Source organism: Electrophorus electricus, chromosome 1 (assembly GCF_013358815.1).
Source record: "Electrophorus electricus isolate fEleEle1 chromosome 1, fEleEle1.pri, whole genome shotgun sequence".
In the NCBI taxonomy this organism is placed as follows: Eukaryota; Metazoa; Chordata; class Actinopteri; order Gymnotiformes; family Gymnotidae; genus Electrophorus; species Electrophorus electricus.
In genome coordinates, this window is record NC_049535.1 from 32,775,984 (window position 1) to 32,800,205 (window position 24,222).

The 24,222-nt window shown below is 44.5% G+C and overlaps 2 protein-coding genes across 3 annotated transcripts in view; one reads left to right on the plus strand and one right to left on the minus strand.

Moving 5' to 3' along the window:
* Window positions 1-17,308, plus strand: part of gna13b (guanine nucleotide binding protein (G protein), alpha 13b) — a 20,426-nt gene extending 3,118 nt beyond the window's left edge. The window contains exons 2-4 of the mRNA XM_027014689.2: window positions 2,996-3,222; window positions 8,739-8,789; window positions 13,432-17,308. Coding sequence (XP_026870490.2) covers window positions 2,996-3,222; window positions 8,739-8,789; window positions 13,432-14,004 — 851 coding nt within the window. The 3' untranslated portion in view covers window positions 14,005-17,308. The remainder of the gene's footprint in view (window positions 1-2,995; window positions 3,223-8,738; window positions 8,790-13,431) is intronic.
* Window positions 17,309-17,834: 526 nt separating this feature from the next.
* On the minus strand, window positions 17,835-24,122 carry slc16a6b (solute carrier family 16 member 6b). Of its 2 annotated transcripts, XM_027014738.2 has the most exons (6): window positions 23,712-24,122; window positions 22,156-22,407; window positions 21,397-21,540; window positions 20,363-20,491; window positions 19,200-20,084; window positions 17,835-19,060 (listed from the first exon to the last, which is right to left on the minus strand). In XM_027014738.2, the coding sequence occupies exons 2-6, from the start codon at window positions 22,391-22,393 to the stop codon at window positions 18,819-18,821; spliced, it is 1,638 nt and encodes a 545-aa protein (XP_026870539.2). In that variant the 5' UTR covers window positions 22,394-22,407; window positions 23,712-24,122; the 3' UTR covers window positions 17,835-18,818. The 2 variants fall into 2 exon arrangements, with proteins under 2 accessions (XP_026870539.2, XP_026870540.2); XM_027014739.2 differs by lacking the exons at window positions 22,156-22,407; window positions 23,712-24,122 and having other exon boundaries at window positions 20,363-20,621; window positions 21,397-21,503.
* Window positions 24,123-24,222: the final 100 nt, after the last annotated feature.

A 24,222-nucleotide genomic window follows, 5' to 3' on the forward strand; every position in this document is an offset into this window, starting at 1 on the left:
TAAGAGTTTCTTTGAGTGATGTAATACAGAAGTTGCACAGTTTGGTCTCACAGAATTATGAACCCTTGGCTCATTTGTATCTGATAAATTCATTCTTTGCTCTTGCATGTAATTAATGTTCCATTTTGCTTTGAAGAATCACTGATATGAAGTGACTGTCAGTCTGCCTAACAAATTGTCAGCACTCTGGCAGCGGTGTGGGCTAGTGCATGATGCATAATGGGTTTCTGTACTGCAAACCTAGTCTTTTAGGTTTCAATACAAGCCCCCTTTGGCTGTGATTGCCCTAAGTTTTGTTTGTATTTATGCATTAACTAGTATGCTTTGCATTGTGAACTTTCACCACCCACATATTAAGAGTGGTCCAAGGGTGGCATAACGCCCAGGCTCTGAGAGATTCTATATTATTAAACAGTGAAATGAAACCATTACTTCAGGCCTCAGTGCTGGCCTCCCAGAGGCTCCAGAACAAACACTGAGCTGAGTTTAATCCATGAATATTTCATGCACTGAAAGCTATTTTGCTTTCAGTGATGTTCAGTTACAATGAACTAGTTATTGATTTGTGGCAGACGGTGTTGATGCAGTAAGTTCTCATCAAATGTGGTGACTCTTGTATATTTATGGGTTTTTACATGACTACCCTAACCTTAGGCCTAAATTTCCCATCTGGAATTTGTGTAGTCTAATCTTTCTCTCATCTTAAATGGGGAACTCCACTGGTTTTACAAAATGTATTCATCAAGTGTAATTAGTTTTGGTGTGAAATGCACCTTTCTAGAGAACTTTAGCTACCAAGTCAGAATTGATGACAATGATAGTACTAGGAACCAGACATGAAAAGCATTTAATGACTCTCAAAGATGTATTCCATTATTGCACAAAATGGTTACGAATATGTTGCTTGGTGCCTAAGACACTGTTTTGCGACTTTTTTTAAATTAATGTTTTGGCCATGCCTACCCAAACTACACAAAACACGAGCAGGACGGAGAGGTTCATGAAGGGTATTTCACACCAAAATACTTGTAATGTCTTTGTTTACATTTAAACCATTGACTTATGAAGAAATTTAGCAAAATTGCTGGAGTTCCCCTTTAAAGCCTAATCCAAAGGAATTTACTAATTAACTCTGCTAGTAAAGGTGTTATGAAAAATTGTTAGAAATTGAGAATGCAATTTCCAAATTTGAATAACAAACGTGGCAAATGATGGTGACACAGAGGATGGAGGAAATTTCTTAGAAATGAAGTGCATGCCATTGCTGATGATCCTTTTGGCTTCTCAGAATTGCTTTCAGAATACACTGCTACTGTATAAACTGTAGATGTGTTGCTAACCCACCCAAGCTAATTTATAATAAACAGACTTATGGCATGTTTGATAGATTTATCTACATTTCCCCGTAACCTTAACACCCATTAAATGCTGATTTTGCGATCCAGCCGTGTTATGATGTCTGTGAGGTGCTTTATCTATTTAACAAATCACACTGTCTATTCTGTTTCTGTTTAACCTTCAAACACCTCTTTGCCTGATCTCATTTCCCTCCAGAGCGTGTAGTGAAGATGAGCACAAATTCCTTCTCAAACTACACTCTTGAAAGAGCCATCTCTTTGCGCTTGGACCACATCTATATTGGAGGTTGCTAGGATTTCTGTGTGCTCAGAAAGGATAGTGAATCACTTGTACAGGCACACAGGCTGTCAGTGACTTGCTGCAGCAGTGACTACTGTTTGCCGTGGCTCCATTTACTTTTTTTTGTTTCGATCGGCACATCCATGGTACAGTGAACCAGTGCAAGGAAAGTGAATGCTGGTAGTATGGAGAGATGTGGCGGCAGAAATCTCACCACAGAAAACAGAAAATGCCACCTAACAGTAAAGGAGTGATTCACAGACTGGCTGGAGCTGGGAACTCGGGGACAAAAACTGAGGTTTAGAGATGCAGACTGAAAGCAGCCATGCTGGCGTAAACTGAATTCGACAGGCATCGTACATCTTCACAAAGAACAAACAAGTGGGATTTGGTGGCTTACAGTAATAGAAACAGTGAGCACAGTGGGGACCTCCTTTGATGATGGCGTTTAACCCCTTGCACTCCAGGAACCCACAAGTTGTCCTGGAATCTCATTCCTCACTCTGTCTAACTATGTAACTTTCCATTTTAGTTTCAATTAAGAATAATTCACAATTGTTACTGAATAATATGATGTGATTGGGATGAAATTACTTTGCTTTATTAAACGTCTTTCACAGTGTATATATGAAATGTAAAAAGCTGTTCATGGGCTTATACCTATGGTTTTTGCATGTGTGTGTGTGCGCACGCATTTGCATGTTTGCATGCACACACATCTCAGTGTAAACCAGTTTGACTGGTCTCGAGTTTGATGGTGACACCCACAGTCTGTGGAGCTGGTAGCTTAAAGTGAAGCTTTCCTGCTGTGCTGGGACTGAACACACAGACAGGGCAGAGCACAGCGGCACCAGACGTCCTGAGCACATGCGCTCAGTTACAACAGCGCTAATGGCCATCGGGAAGTCATCCAACCTCTTCACAAATCACAACCTTTTCTGGTTTTAGTTATGTCACCAGAGATCCTGCAGCCATGCCAGCTGTCACTGTGTTCAGACACAACACTCAACTACTCTGCCATCATTTCTTGTATAGGTGAGATGAAGCGACAGGTTTTGATGACAGGTGGTTTGTGTGGCTGGCTGTTTTTCTTGTCAGGAGCTGCTTTAGATTTTGTTGCTTCTGCCAATAGCTCTGCACTCTACTCTGCTGGTGTGCCTCTTTGGGAACATGAAACAGAAACTATAGTTTAACCAAACTAATTTATTTTTGTAGTCTAGAGTAGAATATGTTATGATTGGTGGGCAGGGGTGGGATGGGAGCCCTGCTGCTGCTGCTACTGCTGCTGCAACTGTGACAACTCCAGGTTTTCTCCATTAGCAGTGATGAGCACTGAGGTTTCCACCTTTCTTCCCAGGTATCCGGGTGCTGGTGGACGCACGAGAGAAACTACACATCCCATGGGGTGAGCTGTCTAACCAGGTCCACGGTGAGACCATGATGGCCTTCGACACGCGCTCGGCCAAGGTGGCGCAAGGCTTGATTGAGACAAAGGTGTTCCTGCATTACCTGCCTACTATCTGTGCACTGTGGGCCGACAGCGGGATCCAGAACGCTTACGACCGCCGCAGAGAGTTTCAGCTGGTGAGTCTCTCACAGGGCAGGTCCTCATGGGCAGGTCCTCATGGGCTGTCTGGTCCAAAGTTAAAATCAGAAGTTTGTTTTTAGCCTTGTTGAAGTTGTTGGGTGTATATTGGGTGTAATTTTGGGTCATTGTATTCTCTTTTAGAGCTAGCATTATTCCTTGTATTATTGTTTTTAAATGGTTGTCAGGTTAGGCATACTGCAGTGATGCAGCTCTGGGTGTTCGGTGCAGGCTGAAGCCTTGGTTGTTTGGGCAACACCCTCTTTTTGTTTCCTCCTTGGAGCCATGGCCAAAAGAGAGTAGAAAAGCCCAAAGTGCACTCTTCGCGCTGAGCTGATGTTTATATCTGAGCGGATATGTAAACCACATCGCTACTACGTTCAGGCCTCTGCAATGAGCTGAATGTTTTTCATCTGAAGTCACCTTCTGTTCTCAGGAAAAACATGGCAACAGAAGTTTACCCTTCTTTATTAAAACCAATGAACACTGATGCTGTTTCCTTTTTAACTTGGCTGGAGGAATTTTAATGTCCTTTAGTTTTTTGTTTTTTTTTTCCTCAGTCTCTTTTTTTATTATCCCTCCCCTCCCCCCAGTAACTGAGATCTGATTGCTCATCGTAGGCTGACATCAGTTTAGGCTTAGCACGAGATTTATGCACTTCTCCAAATACTCTCAGTTCCTAATGCTTTAATTCCCCATTTTGAAAGCAGGGCATGGCATGAAAACTGCACTCACAGCAAACCTGTAAGATTTGCATTCAAGAAGCAGTGGCCACACTGTTGGGGACGCAGGGTTAGTCTTCCATGCCCTCTTAGTTAATCAGTGGTATGGTGTGATGAATATTTATTTGTTTTGCTTTCTCTTAGGTGCATATTATAAGTAATATTGTATAGGGACAGTTTTGCCCATCTGTTGTCATACACCACTCCATTCATTATTGGTCAGACTAGATTTTGTTTGATTGGCGGATCATCATAACACGTCTTACGTGGTAGTGGGCTGGTAGTAGCTGTGAGTGGGTGCTGATGCTATGTGGATGTTTACCTGGTGAAGGTTTTCTGGGACAGGCACTGATGGGGTTTTTAGATATGCTGGTGTCACAGCAGGGTTCAGAGTTGTGTTGGCATACTTAACTCTTGACACTTGTGGGATAGAATTAAATTTGGATAGCCTGTCTGCTTTGTTTCATGAGAGATGTATGAAATATAGGTTTTGATAGAGTGCTTGCAGGCATTTACATTTTTATGTTCCCCTTACATTTGCTATAAAAGGCAATATTTAAAGTCAGAGTTGAACTTGCTAAATTCAACAAAAATCAAGATTCTTTTTTGCCTGAAAGTGGAAAACCAAATGAAGGAGCTGGAGTGAGTATACGCAGACATGATTGTGTGTCTGAGTGCGTGCAGTGCTTGCCTGTGTCTTTGCTGCTGCTCCTCTGTGCAGGTTGTGGTTGGTTTGATGTAGAAAAAGCCCACTGGTCAGGATGTAACACTGACCAGCACCTCACACATGCACAGGACTCGCACAGAAACAGCATGCATGCTGCATGGTTCCCAGCTAATGCTTTGCTTTGCCTCTCTGAGCTTCAGTGTTCAGCTAAACGCAAAGTGAACTGTTTTCTGTTAAGGGTTTGTGTCTGGAAAGGCTAATAAACAGAATGGCTTTTCTTTATGCACACATGCATGCGCACACACACACACACACACACACACACACACACACACACACACACACACACACAAGTTACTTGTATTTCTATTTGCGAAGGCTGCTTCAGGAAAAGCAAGGAAACAAAAACAACAGAATCCTTTTGTATGGAGTAAATCCAGAGACCACGTGTGTCGAGTGCCAAGCATAGCCGCTTTCTGCTTCCACCATGCTGAGCCCTCCCTCAGGGGTTCATGGTGTGGACGGGAAAAAAAAACCTACCTTGCTCCTGAGTTTGAGCAAATCTCTCTCTCTCTCTCTGTATCTCTCTCTCTCGCCCATCTTCCTTTTTCTCATTCTCTCTCTTCTTCCACACACACTCACTCTCTCTCTCTCTTGCTCTCTCTCTCTCTAAGCCTGTCTGTTCTGCTCCTCCCCTTCCCAGCCATTGCATAATCCTACTTCTCTGGGTTCAGTTCCCTACTCAGTGCTGATCTTGGTCACTGGTCTCCACTTCTCCTCCTCTTCCTTTTCCAGTCTGGTGTTCAGGGTGGGACCGATAACTCTCATTCACTGCGGGTTTTTTTTTTTTTCCCAGCAGTAAAAGGGATGCTTGGAACAGTTTTTGGCTACTTCAGACAATGGTTTTATGGGACTGTAGGTTCAAAAGTCTGATCAGTTAACTCAAGTTGTATTTACTCCTGGCTCTGAAACCACTCCAGTCTAGGCTCGTAGTTGTTATATCAGATATTCTCAGGAAAACGGCCATGGAACTTCTCATGGAACAGGTGCCCAATGCTCAGACTAGGCAGGGATAGTTACTCTTGTATCTTTTTGTTCAGTCATTCAGCTGAGATGTAGAAATTGTTAAAATGACTAAACTTAATCTTGTACAAGTCTGTTTGTTTGAAATGAGTGACGTAATAAGGCAGTATGTCCTATTGGCTGCGGTCCCTAGACACCACACTATGCTGTCTGCTGATTACAGTGGGAGGAAGAGATGCTCTGATAGGGGTGGATGTGTTCTTGGGCTCCTTCCTCTCTGCAGAGATGAGCTGTTTGCTCATGGAGCCTTTTCCTAACTCGGAGCGTCGACAAGTAGAGAAACAATCGTCATTCTTTTTTTCTGTGTGGGTGTGGTATGTTTAATGTGGATGGTGTTGGGTGGGGATGGGGGTTTTTTTTGTTTGTTTTTTGTTTTTTGTTTTTTTTAATTATATATACTGTACCTGAGTTTTCATACCTTGTTGCTGCAGAGGAGTCATTCACGTCCTGTCTGGTTGCAGCTGTCTGGTGATTAAGGCCCCACGTTTCTCACTCCTCCACACAGAGGTCCAGATTACAGGGATCTGGTAAGAGGAATGACCCATGGTGGAATGTCAAGCTACAGTTAGAATGATGGCCCTGTGACTGCAGGCGGCAGGAAATCTTTTTTTTATCTTTCAAATGTGTGCACGTCTTTCTTGCCTGTCTTCCCTCCCTCACCCCTCTCTCTCGTGCGCTCTCTCCCTCTCTGACGAAAGCCCGTTGGTGGGTGTGGGTGTTTGTGGGTGTGTCAGTAGTGCATGACGATCACAAGAAGTCAAGAACCAAACTCCAGCCTGAATGCATCCAGTGTCATGTTGCATACCAAGTTACAGCTGTGGTGTATCATGCAACCAGCCTGTTCAGTGTACAGTAGACACATATTTATAAGGTCCAGGCGGCTGGTTTAAATAAACAAAAGCAAGTGAAACCCTGCAGCTTCTACATTTAATTGTCTCGACAATATGATACAAGGCCAGGTTATACATGTTATACAATTTTCTTCAAGGTAAATGTTAACAAAAATGCTCTTATTTATTAACAACAATGTATTAATACATAATAACAAATAAAGACCAATGATGCAATCAGTGGAGATGGGGAAATTTTAAAGTACCAACATGGAGAAAACAAAAAAGAACACATCCAGTAGCTTCTACCCTCCCACCAACAGATAAGGATTTAACTCTGAATGTTAAGATTCACAAATGCTGAAACACTTGTAATTTTAAATAAACCTTTTTTCCACCCACATTTATCCACATTAGCTTTAAATTTAGAATTGGCTGAATGCAGATGCATTTCCATGCTTTTCCTTAGACTAATGCATAAATGTTTCCTAAATCCTAAAGTTTTTCTTTTTCTTTTCATTTTGACATGCCACCTGGTGGACATGTTAAATTCACTTGAACACATCAGTTTCCTTCTGGTTAAACAATATTAATATTCATAAATATCAAAACAGCCATGACTGTGTTGTTTCATGTATCAGTAAGTGTTCTCACGATATATTGCCGTAGCGATATATTGTACACAGTAAATGTAATTTTTAAATATAACATTTAAAAACCCATGAACCAGAGCTCATTTTATAAGTAAGATTTCTTTTAAGACAATTAAACGATTTCCATATAAAATATGAAAAACCTAAACATTGTTCGATTTATAAGTCTAACTATACTTTGATTCAGCCCCAATATATAGAAGCTGTAATACAACACCACCGTGTAAAGAGCCTGGCTGTCTGTTACATATCCAACCGTCATCGCACATTTCTACACCAGGTCACATTTTGTTCCTCATTTAATTTCAGTGGCTGTCTGAGCAGCATTGCTATTCCTGTTGATATTGCTCAGTGGTTTCGTTCCAGAAATCTGGCCTCTTGTTCCCGAGGCTCTGTTTCCCTTGCTGTTCTTATGTGCTATTTTCTTGCAGCTTCCCTCGAGCTCGATTTGTCAGGCATTGCAGGCAGACTGGTTTGTGATGGTAATCCTATTTTAGTGAGTTACTGTTTACCTCTACAGTATTCATATCTTTTTATTATCATTCCTGCAAAGGGCAAACTGCAAATGACACACACAATGTATCCAAAGCACAAATTGTGTCCCTGTTTTGTCCTTGTTTGTGTTTCATATGTTTGTGTTGCAAAGAAGTAAAGATGTCAGTAAAAGCTGTGCGATATTAGGTTTGGAACGTTTGCGCTGTGTCCAGGATCTAACACTTGTATGTCCCCGCTCCCCGTGCTTGCAGGTGATTGGTTTTCCCCCCATTTCTCTTTTTCCTGCAGCAGTGGTTGTTTTGTTAGTGCGTGCGTGCGCCGGCTGATTATTTGCGTGCACCTGTAAGGTCTTACTGTTGGCTTAGGTGCACTTGACGAGACAGTGGCTGCACAGGCACGCAAGGCCAGGGGTGTCTCGACAGATGGCAGTGCACGTCGAGACTGCGGTCCTGTGGTCAGACCATGCAGCCTTTCAGCTGTTCAGTCGCCATGATTTACCCATTGAATCATTTGTTTGTTCCTGCTGCCCTGAGGCTGTTTTTTTTTGTTTGTTTGTTTTTAAATAATCAGAATTAAATATACAGAACAAATGACAATTTGTCTTGGTGGTATAAGCAATCAGTTTATGTGAAGATTATCTATTACGGACAGATGCATTTGAAAAATATCTCCAGTGTGACTGTGTTAAACTGCTATTAGAATGTGAAACTTGGAATCAGTAGCTGTACTGCTGTCACTGCTTTACAGGACTTTACAGGACTCTTTCTGCCTCTTCTTTTTCTTTGCTTGTTTAACAAGGATTGTGTTCTAAATATTTAGCTGTGAAGAAAACCTCCCATGTTTTTGCATCCTTGTGTTTGTGTTAGAAAGCTTGGACTGCTTTGGGAATGTTTTAATCAAAAATATGATCTGACGTGCTCTTTGAAACCAAATAAGGAACACAGTCTTAAATGTGTTGCATTCACATTATAATTCAAATTTCAGTACAGTGCTTTCACATTGTAATTCAGATGTCAGTACAGTGTTTTCACATTGTAACTCATTGCTTGTGCTTTTCTTCCACAGGGTGAATCCGTAAAATATTTCTTGGATAACTTGGAAAAACTTGGAATGCCGGTAAGCAATGTGTTTTATAAAAATATTTACCAGGATCAGCTTATATCTTCTATGCTCCCTCCCCTACAGAGTTGGAAGGTTTTTTTTGTTTGTTCACCTGCCACTGTGATCAGTATTTTTTACATGATGAGTGCACACACACACGCACGAACCATGAACCAGTGCTTATGTTTGTTAAATTTGGCCAAAAAAACCCCCCCAAAACATATCTCCTCCATCCTTATCCCCAATCCCAGTTCAGTGCCCCTGCCACCAGTCACAGTCAGATTGTGGAGTTTCACAGGTGTGTTCCTGAGCATCCCTCTTCCCATTCATGAATTCTGGGCTTCTTGGCCAGGTGCTAGCCTGATGCCTGAGGAGAGGACAGGGGTTGGGTCACAGCCCACACAGGCTTGCTGATTGTAAGATGGGCGCTTCCCTCTCTCTTCACTGACCTCATTTGATTGACGTTTCCTACACAGTTTGTTGTTGAGGCCGGTAGGCTGAGAATGAGGTCGACAAGGCGCTACATGTCAGTGGAAACCATCGTTACTATGTAACTAGATAGCAAATGACATTATTTTGAACTATATTTTTTATGATGCCTTACTTGCGTTACCATTCATAATCTTAAAACGATCTTTCTGTTTTGAGATGGTATGGGTATTCCTACAAAAGTATGCTCATCTTCTCCAACTGGGCTGTTTCCATGATGGTAAGTGACTCCATGGCAGCTGTGTCCTCTGAGCCTGATTTTCCATGTACTATCCTCTACCTGATTAAGATCAGCTAACTCCAGTTTTATTAACTCCTCTGGTCTTTTATGGCTTGCAGTTTTAGGTTTTTGTCTCAACAATGAGACTCTTAGTTGTCTTATTGGTATCTGAAGCATGTTGTATTAAACAGAACATTTGCCGGGCTTGTTCTGTAAAATAAGTGATCGTGGGTCTCTCCAGCGTCAGTGCTTGTTCATTTGTCATTAGATGAGTGTTTTTGACCATTGTCTCTTCCTGGGAGGTTAACTCTGAAGAGGACTCCTGTGATATAGCACCACATTGTTTGATTGCTACAAAGTTACTTGACCTGAGGTGATTCTTTTTATCCATTGGTTGCTGGTTACTGCTATGTGCTCTCTGTAAACCCCTGTGTCTCTTTGATGGTGTCTAAGTGAAATCAGTGCATCCTTTCGTTCCCTCTGTACTGTGCAGTGTCACAAATTGCTCAGTTTCAATTGCATTATACGTTTGTGTTGTTTTTATTTGCGTTAAACAAATTCACCTGCAACTACACAGTATTAACCTGCATTTGCCACCTTAGTCCCTGCCACCCACACGTTCGAGTTCCACATTGTCTCAGATTGGTTTGGTTAAGAATCAGGCCCGTGATGCAGTGGTGTTTTCTGAGTAGTGTGCAGTGATGCGCTGTGTGTGGGCAGCAGAAGTGTGTTTGACAGCGAGTGGTTGGCCGGATATGTGTGTGTGTGTGTGTGTGTGTGTGTGTGTGTGTGTGTGTGTCTGGTTCTCAACGCTGTTGTCACGCAGCTCCAAGGGTGTGGTGCTGCCACAGAGCTGCAAAACTCCCAGAAGGAAGTGAGAGTGACTGTGCGCTACAGGAGGCCCAGCAGAAGTGTGCCTGCTTGCCTGGCAGTGCTCAGCACGTCTGTATAACTGCTCTGCTCCTGCCAAACGATCATGTTTGTTCTGTTACCACACTCACCAAAGACACGTGCTGCTCTCTGCGACTTCATTAGCCACCCCCGTCCATCCACTTATTCATTCCTCTCTTCCGTTTGCTTTGCCAGCCATGGCCTTTGTTGGCGCTGACCTATTAATTGGAAGTGTACCGAGGTGTTTGTGTGTTCTGGGGCGGTGCAGTGAGAGGTGCGCTGCTAGCCCCGTTCGGCTCGGTGGCCTTTACGTCATGTAAGCGCCGTTTGGCGTCAGATGTATGGGTCTATCTTGTGCTCTTGGTGCAGGGAGGAAGTTTGTGGTTTTGTGATCTGCTCTCATAAAGATCAGGCTCACAGGATTTGATGTGCACCCACTAAAGCACTAGATGACGTTGGACTGGTTTGTGATGATGGTACTGTAAGCATGTTGCTCTTGTAGCTCAACCAGTGCTAGTAGCCCCACGGTCAGGGGTTCCCTTCAAAGGGAGCCCAACAACTGTCATACTGATGAATGTAATGTATGCAATGTATATGAATGGTGTTTGATACAATTTCATTTAAAGCATTTTGAAGACCAACATTTGCTCTGCCCTGGAAGGAAATTGCAAGTTTATTTTCCAGATTACTATTGTTTCTTTGATTTCTGTTTTTGTGCCCTCTGTGCTTTGCCCTTTGTTCATTCCACTGTCTCTCTGTTTGAGATTCTGACACTAGACACGCCTCCCTGAGGGTGGAACCTTGAGTTATGGACAGCTCGGTGTCCTGAGCCAGATGGTTGGCATGTGTTCACCCTCCAAGCCTGATGACCGGCTTGTTTCTGCAGTCGCCCTAGCAACGGAAACCCACAGGAAATGCTGGGGGTCTCCAAGTGGGCTTCGGGGGCAGGGGGGAGGTGGACACTTGATGTTGGAAAGTGTGTGTGCGTGCTTGCACGCTTGCATGTTGTTAGCTGTATATCAGTTTTCATTGACAACATTGTAGGGTTTTGTTTGTGTGTGTGTGTGTGTGTGTGTGTGTGTGTGTGTGTTTTTAAAGGGCTGTAGGGACTTCTTCAGTATGGTAACTTCACATGGTTGGAATTTTGTCGCAGTATGTGTGCCTTACGAGTGCTCTTCAGCGGTAGTGTGTGTGTGTGTGTGTGTGTGTGTGTGTGTGTGTGTGTGTGTGAGAGAGAGCACTCTTTGACGGAAGTGTTTGTGAGTGCTTCTCTGTTTAGACACAGAATGCCTGGTGTATGTGCCAGTGAGTGCGTGCATGTGTGACTGCGCACGTGTGTGTGCTCTTGCATGCTACTTACTGAGCATGCTCAGACAGGCGGCATGGATTGAGCATGGCAGGATGAAGACCTGTCCCGCTGGGTCTAGCCTGATTTGTGTTCTTACCCTCTTTCCTGGTTGTACTAGCATTAAGGTTCTGTGAAGATACTAAAATGCTGTGGGGACACACCCCACACACCTCTCCTCACACAGCAGGCACATCCCTAAAGACCAAGTAGCCCAGCTCCACATCATGACGTGCATGTCAGCACAGAGAGATGTACCCCCACCACCTTGTGTTAACAGATAATCTTGCCCTGTAAAGGTTCGGTTTCTCGTATCAGTTCAGAGTAAGTTTTCTTCATCAGATGTTCAGTATGCGAGTATTTAGTACACATGGCCTTGACAAACTCTGTCTTTATCATGAGCGTTTCCATATTGCTCATTCAGAAACCGAAACAGTTTTAAGGATTTCTTCTTAGACCAGAGTCAGTGTGTGTTCCTGGCAACGGCCTTGTTTAGCACACAGAGGTCACAACAAGGTGTGGTTGTTTCCCCCAATGCTAAAGGGCAACATACGTCTCTATGCAAGTGTGTATGTGTACAGTGGAAATAGAGTGTGTGTGTGTGTGTGTGTGTGTGTATATATGTGTGTGTGTGTGTGTGTGTACGTACGCCCGTGTGTGTGTGCGTGCGCAAGTAGCTTCTTTTGCTTATCCGAATGAGAAGATCCTTGGCTTCATAAGGCCTGTTCATTGGTCATAAAGCCTGTGACAGAAGGCATGTTTAGAAACATACATAGTTCTGCTTGTATATCCCTGAAGTCAGCAACAGCATGTGTGAGTCTCCATAGAGTCACAGGAGGTAATGGTCAGGCATATCTCCAACAGTGCTAAAATGCATAAATCAAGACCCTTCCCTTCCAGATGTCTGCGCATCCACATCTAGCCCTTCTGTACCTCATCCTTCTAAACCGTGCTGGTCCTTTGTGAGTGTTCTCGAATGCACATCTTGTTCCTGTTTCTGCCGACGCTCAGATGTAAATGTTAACAAATACCCTTCAGTTTATTTTGCAAATGTGTGCATGTTCCCTGTTGTAATGCTCTTGGTTGTGTTCGTTGTGGAATTTTAAGCCCTAGTAAGCAACAGAAATGTGCTTGTCCTGGGTTTAGAGACCTCAAGATTTAGTACATGTTTTTTGGGAGCTCCAAGTAAGACGCACGCAATCATGTCTGTTTTGGGACAGGATGTTCGGGGTGACTATTTTGTCATAAGCATCGACAGAGCAACATGGTGGCTATGGCACGGTGGTGGTTTGTGACGGTATGCTTCATTTATGCACCGTCGCTCTTGTCATTACACCTAGAACGTTGACAAATGTTTCATTTAAAAAGAAAAAATGTAAAAAAAAAAAACCCTAATAAATCAACTTTAGACTGTACAGAAGTCTCCATATTAACAAGGGCGTCTTCCTTAAGTTTTTTTTTTATTTATTTTTTTTTATTGCATTGAATAAAACTTGATTTTCAATTATTTTTTTCATTGGGTGTGGTTTGTTTGTTTTTGTGTGTGTTGTTGGCAAAAGAAAGTGAACACATTGCATATCAAGTGTTTTCTTATATAATATTTAATTACTCACACCTGCTTTCTGCCTTTAAGGCCATCTGGAAGTGTCCTTATGCTCTGTTTGTCTGTCTTCAGCACCATCTCATCTGTGCTGTAATGTCTCTGTCTTCAGGACTATCTTCCCAGTCAGCAGGACATCCTCCTGGCCCGAAAGCCCACCAAAGGCATCCACGAGTACGATTTTGAGATCAAGAACGTGCCCTTCAAGATGGTGGACGTGGGCGGCCAGCGGTCAGAGCGGCGGCGATGGTTCGAGTGCTTCGACAGTGTGACCTCCATCCTCTTCCTCGTGTCCTCTAGTGAGTTCGACCAGGTGCTGATGGAGGACCGCCAGACCAACCGCCTCACGGAGTCTCTGAGCATCTTCGAGACCATCGTCAACAACCGGGTCTTCAGCAACGTCTCTATCATCCTCTTCCTCAACAAGACGGACTTGCTGGAGGAGAAGGTTAACACGGTGGCCATCACGGACTACTTCTCCGAGTACACAGGCGACCCACACAGCCTGGAGGATGTGCAGAAGTTCCTGGTGGCGTGCTTCCGTAACAAGCGGCGGGATCAACAGCAGAAGCCACTCTACCACCACTTCACCACGGCCATCAACACGGAGAACATTCGCCTTGTCTTCCGCGATGTCAAGGACACCATCTTGCACGACAACCTCAAGCAGCTCATGCTGCAGTGATGCTGGTCTCTCTGTGTCACTGACGCCTGTCCCACGCCCTCTTCTGCAAGTCTGTGCTCCATTCAGTAACATTTCTGACTAGTCCTGACTCGGGCCTTTGTGGGGGAAATGGGCTTAGCTGTCTGCGGAGTGCGTGTGGGCCCCCGACTCCTCTTGCCCCTCCACCACACTGTAGACGGCAAGCTTAGGGTCGGGTGTGGGTGTGTGTAGGTGTGTGTGTGTGTGTGTGTGTGGGTGTGTGTGTGTGTGTGTGAGAGAGAGAGAGAGAGAGAGAGAGAGAGAGAGAGAGAGAGAGAGAGAGATAGAGATCCTATGCTCCTGTTTGCCTTTGTTCAGTTTGCCATGAGAAGGTGTGCATGATTACTGGAGGTGCCATAGCCGATGTGTTTTCTTCCCCCGAGGTACTGACCAGTACATGGTTGGTGGAGAGGAAGTGGGCAGATATCCCAACACTGTCCTTCAGCGGTCACCTTCTTGCCCTTGTATTACTGACCACATAGCAAAGGGTTTAGCAGATTAAACAAAGCCTTTTACGTTTTATCATTGTAATAGGAACAATGTTCTGAGCCTCCTTCTGGTGTTTTGTCAGTACCTACTTGGCTGTAATTGCATCTTTTCTTTTTTTACCTGTAGGTTTCTGATCAGCTGTGGTTTTGTTTTTTTGTTTTTTGTTTTTTATTTTCTTTATATAAGCATATGCATATGTATCTATTAGATTTCTTAAATTATATTTCACAGGTTTACACTTTTATCAGATTTGGCCCCGCTGATAAATTCTGTTAGGGTTATGTTGAAATTTATTGCGTAGTGTGAGCATGTTTCAGTGGCAGACCAGTTACGGTGAACGTGTGCTGGAGCACTCTGCCGTGGACAGACACAGGAGTCACAGCGTAGACTCAGGGCTGGACGGCGACCACTTCGGAGCTTGAAGAAGAATTTGAGCGTTTGTGTGTCATTAGCCTTCAGTAAACACCCAGAAAACTCCCATCAGTACTTGGGAAATAGAAGCCTGCTGAACTCTTGTGTCCCCCATCCACTACGTCAGCAGGGTTCCTGTTTTAGATTTCCTTTGACGCATGCCCATCAGAAAAGGGGAAGTGCTGTCTTTTTGCTTTAGTTTTAATTTAAATTGTTTTACTTTTTTTTACCACAATCAACAGATTTATCAACAGATTTATCCACTTTTTGTTTTTAAAAAAACTTCTTTATTCACAATTGCCCTGATTTAAAAGGTACCAGTTTCTTAAATAGCTGTTTCCTCCACCGGCATCAGTGACATAAAGGGATGGTGTTCTGCTCCTAACCAATCTCTGTTGATTATAGCTACCTGTATAGTGCCATGTCCAACCAGTATACTGTTTTATATCAGGTGTTTAAATGTATAGTATGCAGCTCACTTTTTTTCTAACAGATATGTAACCCACACTGATGATGTAACATTTTTGTTGGCGTTTTGTTGTTGTTAATGTTGTTTTCTATGCTCACTGCCATTTAATATCTTCCCAGTATGCTCTTGTTTCTCACTGATTCAGAATTGCTGCTTTTTGGCTGGTGCGTCCGGGCCGTGTGGCAGCCTCATCTGTGACTGGTGCCAGCATACACACCTATGCATTCAGGCTCTGAAGGCCACAGCTGGGCCAGAGCGCTTTGTCTGGATAAAGAGTTCTGCTCCATGGCCCAGGCCCGAGGGGCTGTGGGCTTCTCAAACCCGACCGTTGCGCCTGACTGTGTGCCTTTTTCCACTTCCACTGTACTCCTGTGCCAGTCTCTGTGCCCACAAAGTGCCAAGTGCTGAAACAGAAAAGACTTTTATGTGATTGCTGTCAGCAGCTGCGATTCAAGTCTGGGACTTACAATGCTCACTGGCATTGCAATGAAACTTCTAGACTACACTTCGGGTTAATAGAGTTCAACGTTGTGTTTGGAACTGGAAAGATGCTTGTGTGTCTGAAGCTCGTCCCATTACAGTCCATAGACTGAGCTGTTTCTAGTGTGACATTTTGTTGGAGGGGGGGTTCTGCATCTGGTGTTTGTCACCTTGCACAGATGTTGCCAACCGTTCCTAGGAGAGGAATGCAGAGGTCAAACGTTCCTTGCAAAACAAGGAGCTCTCAGATTTCAGACAGCAGCTGACTAAATGGTTTGAAAGTTGACATGAAATACGATTGCAGCTATATGTTGCTGGAATCAAACCCACAAACTAGGTATACTAAATAAGTTGATAAAATTGATGTTCTTCTAAACAGTGTGCAGTTAAACAGTTTTTATCCTAGTTTGTTGACATGGTTCAGATTTTTGCTGGTAAACGGAGGCTGTTTGCTGCTATAACGTGCTTGCTATTCACTGAGACTCAATGCACTCCTTGGTCTATGTGTCTTAAGTGTATCTGTGTTGCCTTTGAGGGAAATCAACCTCACTAAAAACCCAGCTGCGGTGTGCCTACCGGAACAGACACAGCGCCCTGTGGCTGCAGGTTTCTGACTCCCGCTGCATGGCAGCTTCGTGTGCTTGCGTGCACACTACTGCTCTGCAACTCTGGCTTATCTGAGGACAGATGGTCAAGATAATGTCATTAGACCTGTGCTGATTGGTGGAAGACCAGACCTGCAATTGGCTTTATTGCAGTCATGCTTTCTGCTGAAATGGATACCTCCCTGTGTATGTTTATTTTATAGTAGTGACAAGTCATTACCACAGGGGTTGAGATTTGTTCCCAGTTAACCTGTGTGAAAGGCAGGGCAATGCTGTAATTAAGACACAGATACACTACTTAATTAACTTTTATTTCCATGCCTGACTGCACTGTTCACGTGTGACGGAATGAGTGTTTTATAGTGTTAAAATTTAAACAACAACAGAAAGTTTCCACTGACATCCAGAAGATTGATGTCCCAGTTCTAATGCAGGTTTTCTGTAGTCTCCTTGGGAATGATAATGGCGCGTAAGCAGTTTGCTTCTGAGTTACCATATTTTTGTGAAAATAGAAGAGAAAAAAATTAAATTATCATGATCAGAAGTGACTAAATTCGGTTTTCCTCTTCCCTGAAAAGCAAGATTTTTTTAGAATAATGCAAGGCTAAACTAAAGCTTTTATCATTGCCTCGTTTTGATGCCTCCGAACTTTTGAAGTCTTTTTTTAATTCTGTACTTAAATGTTTCAGATATGCGTTCTGTGGATTTTTCCTTACATAATTGTAATCTTACTAAAAGCTTACAGTACAGAATTGCAGAAACTGCTCTGTGTACAGTCTAACCTGCTTTCTCACTCTCTTCCGTGCTCTCAATAAAACTAAAGAAAACGATCCCTCAGCCGTGCAGTGGTCATTGACTTTAGTCTGGTGAGCTGAAAACTGCTGCACAAGCAGTGATCACAAATATCAAACTAAAAACAGTGTACTAGGAGTAAGCTGTTATAATGTTGGAAACTGAGCTGTGTGGAGAGGGAAGGTAAGAGCTCAGTGTTTTGCTTTTTCTCCTAAATGTTCGGAATTGTGTATATACTTGAGCTGTTAAACTGCTAAACTACTACTAGGTGGCAGTCTTGGACCACTTTTTTTTCATGGTAATTCATTTTGGACTGTTCAAATGGGCTACTTCTCTGAAATATCTGCTACCCACTGGGCTAATAGACACTTTATATAGTACAAATTTGCTGCATTTTCATATACACGAAGACGTAGTTTAGGGGTCTTTAAAATATATCCCTGCAGAACTCTGCCAAAGCGCACTGAGATTCAGATAAACACATTCGTCATGGTGAATCCCCAGAAGCAACAAAAAAATAAATACCTGAATTTATTTTAATGTAAATAATAGTTGCACTACAGCAGTTGGCGTTTCAGTGCATAATTTTCCACTTAAATGAATTCATTTATTTTGTTAAAATGATAGAATATTAAAACATAAGTGCAATAATGTGGCTGCTGAACCATCAAAGCTGTTCAAGTCATTAGGTGAGTGAATTCAAGTCAAAAGTTCATGTACATGCCTCAAACACTGCAGTCCAAATTAACTGCCGTGTTCACTTACATTGTTGTTCATTGTTCATAAATATCACCTAGATTCAAGTTTACTAGTGAATTACATAAAAATTATAAAGTTAAAAAAAATTTAAAAAAAAAACTCAGTGACACTGAAGTATTTCTAACTCATTCACTCTGAATGACAAATCTTTGTGTGGCTGATCTGTTGAGGTCTTCAGAAGCTTCTCCATGCAAGAGTTAAGACATGCATTCATCAGCGGGGGTATGACAATAAAAAAACAACCCACACTCTTTCTTCTTATTCATCCAACGAGATTTGTACAAAGGTATGCAACATGGAAGACGTGCAGCTGACGATCCATCCGTGGGTCTTCGTCATCTCCTCCGATTCAGATGGAGCATGTTTTGCAGATAGTGTACCAAAGCCAGGGGAGAGGTTAAATTGTCATAGCATCACTGAAATCAGAGTTCTTTAAAGTTCTTACCATCTATGCTGTGATGTAAAAAACAAGCTTGATTTCCATTAACCGGAAATGACTAATGCTTAAACAATCAACAGGCAAAAATACCACTGGTGTAAACAAGTAGAAAGAATATAATAAAAGTCTCTTTCAGTTTAAAGTAAGACTTGCAGCAATGTAATTTAAATAAAGGCGAGTAGAAATGGCTATTTTTATGTGACTGTCAACTGGCCTGAGGTTTCATTTGGTCCAAAAAAGAAAACCTGAAATTCAAAAGGGGTAAGAAAATGACGCTTCAAAAAAAGGATTGATAACGTCCATCTTTGGGAGGATTATTGAAGTCGTGTGTGTTTGTGTGTGCTGGAAGTTCTCAGACGGCTAAATCGGGCCGACTCTCGTCAACCATGTCCACTTCCAAGAAGTCAGCTGGCACGCTGTCGCTGTCGTCTGTGTCCTGCTCTCGTTCCTGCTCCGCCACACTTTTCTCCTGGTAGCGTCTGAGTCTGGCCTTGGCCGGGCGCACGAGTCCCAGGACCAGAGCCCCAAGCCCCGCCCCAGCCGCGCTGGAGTAGAACGCTGAGCCGTAGTTGTGCGTGATGTCAACCAGCACACCTGCAAAAACATGCAGATTAAAACAAAAACACCACATACTAATGTCCAGGGTCAACAAGTAAAACCTGTAACTCCAGTTAGGAAGCGATGACCGAAACTGACGCAGCGTGAGTGCAGATATCTGCGGTAGTGCTTTTACCTCCTAGGGGTGGACCGGCCAGCCCGGCAAAGCTCTGGATGAAGACGTAGACTCCTGCGGCCGTGGGCATCTTCTCGATGCCTACCACATCGTCCTCAGCCAGCATGGGGATGTGGGTGGAGGCTACGGTGCCCAGCAGAAAGCCGTAGGCAGCGCAGCAGGACGCCAAGCCCCAGAACTCGGTGACGAAGGGGAAGAAGACGAGCACGAGGCTGAGCAGGGCTGTGCACACGAGCAGGATGTATAGCTTACGGACTAGCCCACGATTCAGGACCCAGCCGATGGAAAGGCGGCCCAGGATCTCGGCCACGGCCATGGTGGACAGCATGTAGGTGGCACTCTCGCGCTCCATGCCGCAGCCGACGCTGAGCTCGATGATGTAGAGCTGTGGGGCAAAGAAGGCCAGTGTGGCGAAGAGTCCAAAAAGCGAATAGCAAATGAAGCCGCCGTCCTTGAGCACGGAGACGTCGAGCAGGCCCCGGCGAGGCGGAGACGGCTCCTCCGGCTCCTCCGCCCGCTGTGGAGGCTGTCTGAGAGGGGTGGAGGGCAGGGCGGAAACCTCTCCCCCATCCCCCCCCACACTCTCTCCTCCCTCCAGCTCCGGATGCGCGGTCTGGGCTGGGCCCTCTGCCAAGTCTGTCTGCACGCCCGAGTCCACGGAGTCGATGGAGGTGCACGTGAATTCGTTCTCCAGCTCATATTTGCTCTGGCCTTGTCTGAGGGCCAGCTGAGGACTCTGCATCTCCTGCTTCTCCTCTGTGGAGGACCTGGGCTGGATGATGATGGGTTTGAGCAGGGCTCCGCACACGATGACGGAGGCCTGCAGCAGGGCAATGACCATCAGGCACCTCCGCCAGCCCACCTGATCTTTCAGGCTGCTGAAGGCTGTGAAAGCAGGGGGGACACAGCGGGCTCGTGAGGCATGACGTAGGAGCTGCAACAGGTCACGTGATGCTTGGAGGAATAACAATTAATGGTGCACAAGTCGAATCTTGGGTCTTGATCTACTGAGGACCTCTGCGCAACCATTACTTCGACATGAAGGGAGTGTTCTTAGTACTACGATACTTTGGTGGGGGAAAGTGGGCCCAGGTGGCCAAGTACAAGAGTGACCTCTCTCCATAAAGCTCTTTGGCGTGGTGGGGCATGAGCGTGCGCCATACCTGGAGCCAGAACCAAGAGGGAGAAGCACTCTCCGGTTGAGGCCACCGCCGTAACAAGGGAGCGCCGTTTGCTGAAGTACTGTGAGAGGACGGTGACTGTGGGTAGAAAGGTGAGGCAGTAGCCCAGGCCTGTGAACAAACAGCACAAAGGGAGATCACAGCCACTGGCGCCCCCTACAGGCCAAGGGCCGGTAAAGCACACCATGCACAACAGGCCACTGGCGTCCATGGCACGGCAGACACTTCTCTGAAAGAAAAACTGTATGTAAGAGGAAAAAAAAAACAAAGACAGAGAGAGAGAGAGAAAAAAGAGACAAGGAGAAAAACAAACAAAAATTGGCGGATTAGGGTACATTTGGCCAAAAAAGTGTTTCTAAGTTGTAGGGAAAGCTAGCAGTGCAGTGGTGGAGAAAGAAAAGGAAAAAATCAATAAAGATCAAGTTAAAAAGTAATTGATATTAACAAATCAGAATGGCTAGTCATTTTCATCACTGGTGTCTGATCAGGCACATCAGCGCCTATGCAGGCAAATTAAACTACAAATGATCGTATTGTCAAAACAAATGACAGGTGGAATCATGACTTTGTAAGAACAAAAGGGCGCATCAGTGGAGCACTGCTTGGATTCCCTCTCAGAAGCTTCAAGAAAAACTGTGAATGAATGATGTCATCAGGAAAACTAGTGTTACAAGCATAGATTGCATTTGTACAGTGATCCAGTTGCATGGAGATGGCGGGAGGGTGGAATGAACGTTTAAACAAATAGTTAGACTGTAACTTTGGACTGCATAGTTTTAACTTTGGCCTGGTGGCATCCTGAATGTTGTTACATTGCAGTCATGTAGCAGAGGTGTTGCAGTTCATTACCCCTGCAGGGTAACTGTTCCACTCCTGCAGGGGTCACCCTCTGGCCGAAGTTTGTACAAGAAACTGAAGAATTTCATATATTTATTTATTTTACTTTCTGCAACATGGCGACAGCCAGCACACTCTTTTACTGTTTTACTCACACACACAACAGAGAGCACAAGTACCTGAGACGAGGCCCACGGTGACATACATCTGCGTGACAGAGTAGGTGAAGGCCGTGGCGAAGGTGCCGAGGGCGATGAGGAAGCCGCCCAGCATGACGACAGGTCTGTATCCAAATCGGTTACTCAGCACTGTGGACAGCGGGGCTGCGCGCGCGCACACACACACACACAGATCTCAGTAACACGGATCACTGCATCACACTCCATGCTAAAAATAAATAAATGCATAGATCACAGAGGGAAATCACAGCCTTTTAACTTTAGTGGAGGAGTGGAACATATGAAGCAGTGCGTGCGCTGGGTCTCCTCCTCCTGAGGTCCGTTCTTGTCTCTCGGTTGCAAATTGTGTCCTTCCTGCAAGCTAGTTCCACCTCGGCAGGCAGGGGAATAAGCTCGGCCCTGACTGTTCATCAGGAACACTCCTTTCTCATTAGGAACACTACGTAAGCATCGTGTGTCATTAGGAACACTAGGGAAGTGTCGTGTTTCACGTGATTCTCTGACTTATGAATTCTGCCTTCTAATTGCCATCAGTGTTTCTTACACTGTGACTGATCATTACTCAGTCAGGATTTTCTGTAATGCCCCATTTGCAAAACGCTCTCCTGCTTACAACGAGAGAGTTTGTCTGATGCAATGTGACTTAAAAGATCTGACATAGTTTTGGTAAAAGTAAGTCAGGAAACAATCCTGAAATGTTGCCTTTCTAGAATAAATTTTTATACCGAAATAGATTTCTATGAGTCTTAGCCATCTGACCTGTGAAGGTCATCACGAAAACGCAGATGGAAATGACCCATGACACTCGGCTGTTCGTCTCGGCGAAGTGACTCGTGAGGTCCTGCAGGAAGATCCCAAAGATCTTGATGATGCCGTAGGTGAAGACCTCCACGAAGAAGAAGGCCAGTGCGACGGTCCAGCCCCAACCCCCATCAGGGACCTGGGCGTACACGTTGGGCATCGCACAGGCCCTCAGAGTGGACACAAGTCCTCTCATATCCAGCTCACTGTCTGTGGACCAGGAAAGTGACACGGTGTTAGATCAGACATTGCAGGAGCCACAGAACCGGTCTGAGGGGCAGACCTAGCAGCACGGTACCGATTTTCACCGTTGCACCTCGGTGGATTTTATTTCCTTTAGCTCCTCGGGCTGGTAACGCGCCGTGTCTGAGAGGTATGTGGACAGCAGAGGGATCCAGTCTTCTCCCACAAAGGACCCACGTGCTTCCCACATGCCTCCAGGTTTTATTTGAACCCAAGCAGGTACCTCACCTGATTCCACTTGTTTGATTGGTTGGTTTCAGTCTTGACCAGATACTGGATACCAAAAAATACTCTGCTGCTCTGTGCAAGCGCTTTGTGGAGAAGACTGGATGTAGATGACTACTGCTAGCTTTGTGATGGTAAAGGACATCATGCCAACAGTATATGCAGCCTTTACACAGTTCTTCTGTGTGATTATCTTTACTATATGGATGAATAAAACCTCTACAAGCTGTCTACCAACACTGTTAGTACAACAGAGTACAACTAGATTCTGTTTGACGTGCTTTGAGTATGGACATGTTTCAGATCTCCATGCTCAAGCCAGTATATCAACCCTGCAACTCTAGCCACTGGCATTAATACCTTGTGTGCACTGTGAAAATGTAGCTTTTGCTGAAGTTTTGGAAATGGTGCTATTGCTATTTGGGACTAATAAGCACCTACTTCTTGGCATCTGCTGTGCTGCATGTACAGTTGCTCACTTCCTGTCTGCTTTCCACAACGTGTACCGGATAACGTGTCAGGACGGAGACCATGATATAATAGCTCAACATGGAACAGGGCGGAACTGACGCCACTTTTCAAGGACGTTTCAACAGTGATGTAATCTTCACCTCATTAACAACAAATATTTATTTCAAATTTCTCATGTTTTAAAAAAAGTCAGCTGATTTTTCCTCCCCCCCCCCCTATGTTATATTATGCGAAAACGTGATCACACGTCAGTTGTCATCAATGTGCGCTGTGACTGCCATAAATGGCAAATATTCAGGCGACACTGGTCGTGGCTGAAGCGGCTGCTACCTCCACCCGCGAGCTTCCGCACGAGCGAGACGTCCAGCCTCGAGCATCCTTATCGCGCGGCGGTGCGGGGCTGCTGGAGGAGGTGCAGACCTCGCCTAACTTGACGAGGCAAACTGCCGACATCGGTGCTGTTTTAGATCGGATGTACATTACAGAAACGGTCACACCAAGCCTGACATTTTAGCGACGTACGGTCCGACACTTCTGCAAGCGCGCAACTTATTTATAAGGGTTTGGCTACTTACCCAAACGCCGAGGAACTGTACAATAGTCGTGGGCGCTCCGTTTGAGGAACAAGATATTAGACTTTCAGGTTTCTTTAGGCAAGCTAAGCGGCATCTTATGTTTCGAAGGCGGAAAAAGTTGCCAACAGCTTGTTCCTGTATCTGAAAAAGCTCATAACGGCAAACGCTGTCTCGACACAGTCAGAGCGATGGTTTTTCCTGCGCGCTGGTTAATGCATGATTAAGTGTGCTGTCCTAGCCGTGGGTATACTCTTCGCTAGCGTAAGCATCATCTGTCCCGTACCTCATCTCCCTCGCGCTCGGAGCTTGGCACTGTTATACCGGCTGGAGCCGGTATTCGGGCACGAGCGCGTAACTAGTGCTACTCTGTGGGAGAACGCGCTTTCAAAACGCGAAGCAAGAAGCCCAAGTAGATGCACATAAAACACTGCCTACATGTGTGTGTGTGTCTATATATATAAATAAATAAATAATATATATATATATATATATATATATATATATATATATA

What these genes read in the sequence shown, in the direction of transcription:
- slc16a6b (XM_027014738.2), bottom strand. Translation starts at nt 22,393, where the DNA reads ATGAGAGGACTTGTGTCCACTCTGAGGGCCTGTGCGATGCCCAACGTG. An exon ending in TTTCGTGATGACCTTCACAG is followed by an intron (nt 21,541 to 22,155) that starts GTCAGATGGCTA and finishes GCGCGCGCGCAG; the next exon opens with CCCCGCTGTCCACAGTGCTG. An exon ending in CCTCTTGGTTCTGGCTCCAG is followed by an intron (nt 20,085 to 20,362) that starts GTATGGCGCACG and finishes CTGCTTTCACAG; the next exon opens with CCTTCAGCAGCCTGAAAGAT.